The sequence below is a fragment of the Penicillium daleae genome (genome assembly GCF_028827525.1).
Source record: "Penicillium daleae strain IBT 16125 chromosome Unknown utg000004l_segment0_segment0, whole genome shotgun sequence".
Taxonomy (NCBI): domain Eukaryota; kingdom Fungi; phylum Ascomycota; class Eurotiomycetes; order Eurotiales; family Aspergillaceae; genus Penicillium; species Penicillium daleae.
This window is the reverse complement of record NW_026623152.1, coordinates 837,800-843,848: the sequence shown is the minus strand read 5'-3', so window position 1 is coordinate 843,848 and position 6,049 is coordinate 837,800. Positions and strand designations below refer to the sequence as shown.

The following is a 6,049-nucleotide window of genomic DNA, read 5'->3' as shown; positions in this document are numbered from 1 at the left end:
TGGGAGATTTGAGTGAGAATTGTTAATATTAAGGGCCTGCTTGTAATTATGATTTGGGAATTTGTGTTTTGGTGATGGTTTCTTGGGTACAGCATATAGATCGAGATATCCTCCTCTCTTATATCATTTGGGATTGTTCTGAGACTTTTGGTATACCGCTCCAAATCAGCTGTACAACTGCTCACGAAGAGAATATCCCTGAAATTGAAATCGAGGAAATGTCCAACTCCATGAATCGAACTTCCGACCTCTCAGTTCTCTATATACTTCATGAGGATGCTTCATCACCACCCCCCGATGCCAATCCAAGTCACCTCGATGCTCACACCATACAAATACCGCTTCTTTATAACTACTGCAGCCTCAAATAGTATAAAAGCAAAGTCAATTTGTTGTTCTAAATTCGCCGATTATAACGATATAAAAAAGATAAAAGGAATGTCCAAAAAAAAATCCGCCAAAGGTTGTTCCTCTGGACAGCCCACCCACCCTTTCACCCTCATCGCGCCACTGCCCAGGGATTTCTCAGCATTTGCTTCATATCACTCAGGCAGCCGGCCACCATCTTAGTGTCAGATGGCTCCAGTAGTCTGGGTCCGTTAAATGTCGGACCACTAGACCACCGGCGAGGAGGGTTGCTGATTGGGATTGGAACTTTGTTCTAACCCCCTGGTTGTTATTACGTCTGGGCTTTCTGCGTTCGCTGGATCGTAGCGTTGATGATGAAATTGTAGAAGATGGAGATCGTCATTTTGACTCGTATCTACCAGGTCTAGGAACTAGATTGATCTCAAGAGAACCGAATACTTTCTCAGCCCTATACCTTTGAAACATTCCTGTACAGGAAAGGATTTCTTGACTTGCTATATAGCACTGGAGGGACATGTCTCTTGGTACAGGGGGCGGCCCCATTATGATATCTAGACCTATTGCCCTGAGGTTGTATACAATCCATGTAGCATATGTCTAAAGTCCTTGTTCAACCGCTGTTGACCACCTCTCTGTTCGATTGGCACATTTTGACTGACGATACAACTCCGGCACTCGCAAGCCTTGAACATAGCCATGAATTGTGAACTGACATGCTACATTGGTCATACTCCCGCCAACGATATACCGCCACAGCGACATGAAAATCGATAACCTCCCAGCCTTAATGCCTCTCTACGAGAATTCAAACCCGGAACCAGTCAAAGAATAGCAAATAATTACCCCTTTGGCCCATGCTGCAACCAAATCCCTATTTGCCTTATCAGCGGGCCAGCACAGCTATACCACAGACCGCCACCAAACACGTCAAGAGAACAAGACCAACAGGACCAAAATTGAACAATGAAGAATGCTCGCGCAAGACTCGGCACCAAAGATAAAAGTGAAGCTGTTTAAAATGTACAGAAAGTAGACACCCAAATTGCAGGGCGATGGGGCGGGCCCCGCAGTTGGGAGGCGAATCGGCGATTGGGCACGAATGGCAAGGACATCGGGCGTGGCCTATTTAATTCGCCAGCAAATTCAATGTTTGGATCCTAATTTGAGGGGATCGATTGGATATGGATCCCTGTCGCATCTTTGCTTGACTTTTTTGACAATTTACGGCAGTGTTCCTATCTGTGGATGTATGTATGCAGAGGGATTGGGAACGAATACCCTCGGACTGCCATCGGTTCATGAGGAGGTACTGCTACAAATAGGGACAACATACTCCATAGCGCTTGATCGGAGGACTATATAATCAATCATGAGTCTTGCAGATCTTTTGGGTACGGGCACTTTAATTCACCGGAGAACTGCTGGTCAATCCGAGTCGGTCTGTTGGCAAGGCGTTGGCGTCGATGGTGTCCCCCCTCTTTATTCTCTTCAAACCCATCAGGACTGCACACGTAGCCCGCTACCAGGGGCCTTTTGTACTATCTGGGTCCTGTGCCCGAGTAGTGGTGCATCCTTGGTGATTTGGCTCTGGCTAATATCGAACCCCCCGTGGCAGGGTGAGTCGTTAGTGTGGAATACTTAAACAGTTGCAGGGGAATACCTACTCATCCACATTTTCATCATCATCCACCATACTTCCCTTCAGGACGGGAGGAACGCCTTGCACAGCAGTAGAGCAGTAGCTCCCATGGAGCCCCGCGACTATAGCAGGTGTGTACCTCACAGCCCAATCAGCATTCCCAAACCATGTCAACCGCCACAGCCCCTCCAAGCAGTTCATGCAATTCCATCCTCAGCTCTCAAGCCACGGACATTTGCTGACCAAGTCGAGCACCTTCCAACCAACAGTATTATTCACTCCCCATCATTCACATTCCTCGTCGGCCCCAAACACACCAAATTAACGATCCAGTCGGGTCTCGCCCAACATGTCTCCAAACCACTGCACAACCTCATGAACAATGGACACACCCGGGAATCCAAACACCGCATCGCCGTGCTAGAAGACGAAGATGTCGAAACTTTCGTGGCCTTTTGCGAATATGCGTATACTGGAGACTACAAGGTGCCACAGCTACCGATGCCAGTGCAAGTGCCAACACCAACACCACCACAACGAGAAGATCTCCGGACAGGTGTGGTAGAGAGTGCGCCGAGTACGGGGCCTTCCTGGCGAGGGACGTATCGTTCGGATTCGGTCTCGTCGGTGCCACCTCCAGCTCCTTCGCCGCCGCCAGAGAGTCAGACCGATAGTCAGACCGATAGTCAGACCGTGAAGGCCGAAGAACAGGTACCCTCTATCGTCGAGGAGGATGTATCTGCTGAAGTGGACGCAGATGCAGAGACTGGAGAAGAAGAGCTCGAAACACAGGCGCAGAAAGGCATCGAAGAAGCTGAGCCGTCACCGTGGACAGACGAGACCGTCGAACCTAGTGAGCCACTCGTGCAGCCGAGGGAAACAGACTGGGCCCAATCTCAAAATCCCGAGAATGCCCTGGCGGAATCTGACGGGCAGCCAGCCCCGGAGGCTGTAGAGCCAGCGGATGAGCCATCCTGGGAAGCAAATTCACCAGATCCAGCCTACAAAAAGAAGTCCAAGAAGATGAAAGTAAAGAAGGGAAAGAAGAAGTCCCAGCTACAGCCACTGGAAGAGGAACCCCCAGCGAGCTTGACTCCTCCATCGACGCCGTCTCCTCAAGAGCCCCAAGTTGTCGAAGTACAACCCGATCCCGAGCCCGAGCCTGAGCCTGAGGAACCTGAAGCCGTGGAGGAGGAGACTCCTGCATACGAAGGAGGACTGCAAGAACCAGAACCAGAACCAGAAGATGCACTAGTAGAGGAACCAACAGAGTCTTCTCTACCATCTCCAATGCCCTCGCCCTCTGCAGCCCCAACAGAAGCCCCGGAATGGTTTCAATCAATCAACTATCCTCCTCAGGAAGAACAAGACAACATTGAAGACATTCGCACACCAGAACCCAAGTCCTCAATCTCACCCCGGGCCAGCTCGCCAACAGAATCAAGCACTATCCAAGCACCCTCCTCCCCCAAGCCCATCATCGACATGTCTTTTGCAAAGCAACAATCCGACTCACCACGCACACCCGGCCTCAGCCTCTGGGACGAATTCGCCGCATTACAATACAACGACGACTGCACAGTACCAATCACCCCCAAACCATCCACTACCTCAACATCAGCCACAGCAACAGAGCTCCCCTACCTCACCTTCCACGCAAAAGTCTACGTCTTCGCAACGCGATACCTCATCCCAGCCCTCGCCCAACTCTGTCTCCGCAAACTGCACACAGACCTCCTCCACCTGCCCCTCCACGACGAGACATACACCAGCGCAGAAGACAACACAGAAGACAGGAACGCCAACCCGGAAACCGACACCCATCCCCCGACTAAACAGAATCTCCCCGGCGCACCAGCAATAGTCCTCGACGTCCTCCACTATGCCTACACCAAGACCACACGCCTGGAACCGATCAACCCGACATCCGCAACACAGCTACGCGAGAACGAGCTGCGAAGGCTGGTGGTGCATTATGCGGCTTGTCGGGTCAAGGAATTGGCGCGATGGCATGGTGGTGGGAGTGGGAGGGCGACGCCGGCGGATGGGGCGAAGCCGGATAGTTTGAGGGCGTTGTTGGATGGGACGCCTGAGTTGGCGAGTGATCTTGTTTATCGGATGATGTAGGGAGAGCCAGATGGAGATATGAGAATCTAGATTTGAGATCTGAGGCTGGATCTAGATTTGGGTTTGGATTGGGATTGAAATTGGGGGATTTCTGGGTTGATGCACCACTGCCCTTTCCTGTTCATAATGCAGAGAGTGTATAAGTGTACAAGGGAGATGTGCTGGGATTTACTTTCTTGGTCTCTTAGCTTTTTGTATGTCGTTGCATTGTATTTTCATTCTTGGCGCTGACTGTGTTTCATGGGAGTTTGTAGTTTATTTCTTGGCTGTGGCGATGCATTTGATATACGCTGTTTGTAAATGGACCTGTCTAGGGAACTGGATTTTGAGTCTGATTCGGAGTTTGAGGATAACTATCCATAGATTCAATTCTGTCAAGAACTCTGTATCTCTTTTGCAATGTGTTGTATCTGCGTATAAGTTGGAGAATGGTCAAGACCATTGCCCGAAATATGCCAAGGTCACTTACACCAATACACCCACGCTATTACTCCGTAGTCGGCTTTCCATAAGGGAACATGGACTGCATAATCCTCCACGTCTATCCTCAATCACCTATATAGAAGATCTGTTTAATAGTACACTGTCCAGTGTTTTGGACTTCGTCATTGACCCACCGACAAGCCCTCGCCAGAGCTGGGCAGACCTGGCACAAATACCTATCCTACATAATCTGCCACTCCTCAAAAATGAAAAATAAGCATGAAACGCAATTCCGCTAGTGATCGACCGCCGTGATTGACTTGGCTGCTTGGCAGGTTTTATGCCGGGACGTACTTAGCTCAATAGTTCAATAGTTCCCGTTAGCGCGGGGATTGGCGATGAGGCTGTGAAGATAAGCGATGAACCATCATCTCAGGGGTTACACAGTAGTGATTAAGTCTTTGAGAGTTAGTTAGTTAATTGACATCAGGTTGATTAGTGACAGTAGGTCATTAAGAGAAGAATGAAATCATCTGACTTGAGAGAGCTTGGATCTATCCCCTGTGTACACCTGCCCAGTCAGCCTAACCACCTCAAATTTGAACTCGCCGATCAGCGCTGCGGATGGGTTTCTGCCTTGTTCCCCTGATTTGAACTCTCTCCTTTCTTATTCAGCTTCACAGCCTCACACGCTACAGTCTCTAAAAAGCTTGGCAGCGGTCCGGCGAGGATGCGTCGATCATCGGCCTTGGCCTACCACGTTGCACAGTTCCTTCCTCCGAAGGGCATACGATGCCTGCTTTCTCCTCGGGCCGAGAGGAGACACCTCTCCAATACTGCTACTATCGACTCACAGTACATGAGGTTTAACATCAAGGATTTTCTCAACATTATGCTCCTCGTTGTTCGGTCACAACTGAAGTGCATGGCACACAACTCTACTCGCTCAGGGGTAGATATCAACGACGCCGAATGAGCCACGCAGCAAGAACCACAGCCATTTCTTGGCGCTGATGAACGCTTTCCCGGTCCAGGCAGAGAAATTTCCTTCTCCTGCAAAGCACACTCCAGACCTACAGACCCTGTCTCCTATTTCAGACGCCCAGAGCAATGACATCCAACGTTGCCCCCTAAAGCCCAGAGTGGATCACCGCACTGACTCGAACTATAGACTCCGTCTCCCGCTATTTCCCACAATCCAATCCACCAGACAAACCTGCTCCCCGTACTCCGTACTCCGTATGGAGCACCGCATCAGCCTGCGCCAGTGCGCCCCCTGGCGGCAATGAACGCGCCCAGCCTGCACTCTCGGGACGATCAATGCTCCATTTCTCAGACTAATGGGTGTCATGATAAGCCCCGGCGATCTGGTAGGTCCATTTTGGCGAGCAATGCCCTGACGACAGACTTCATGATCTAGGCACCAAGCTATGCAATTTCACTGCGGAAAAGGTGTGGATCGAGTCGTTGTCTGGATGTCGCGGCTGTTGT

At 50.3% G+C, this 6,049-nt stretch overlaps 1 protein-coding gene across 1 annotated transcript; it reads left to right on the top strand.

Annotated features, from left to right (window-relative positions):
- Positions 1-2,116: 2,116 nt before the first annotated feature.
- Positions 2,117-4,135, top strand: N7458_004022 (uncharacterized protein; the record flags this gene model as incomplete). Its single annotated transcript, XM_056907404.1, has 1 exon — positions 2,117-4,135. One exon carries the CDS (start codon positions 2,117-2,119, stop codon positions 4,133-4,135), a length of 2,019 nt encoding a protein of 672 aa, XP_056768131.1.
- Between the last annotated feature and the right edge of the window lie 1,914 nt (positions 4,136-6,049).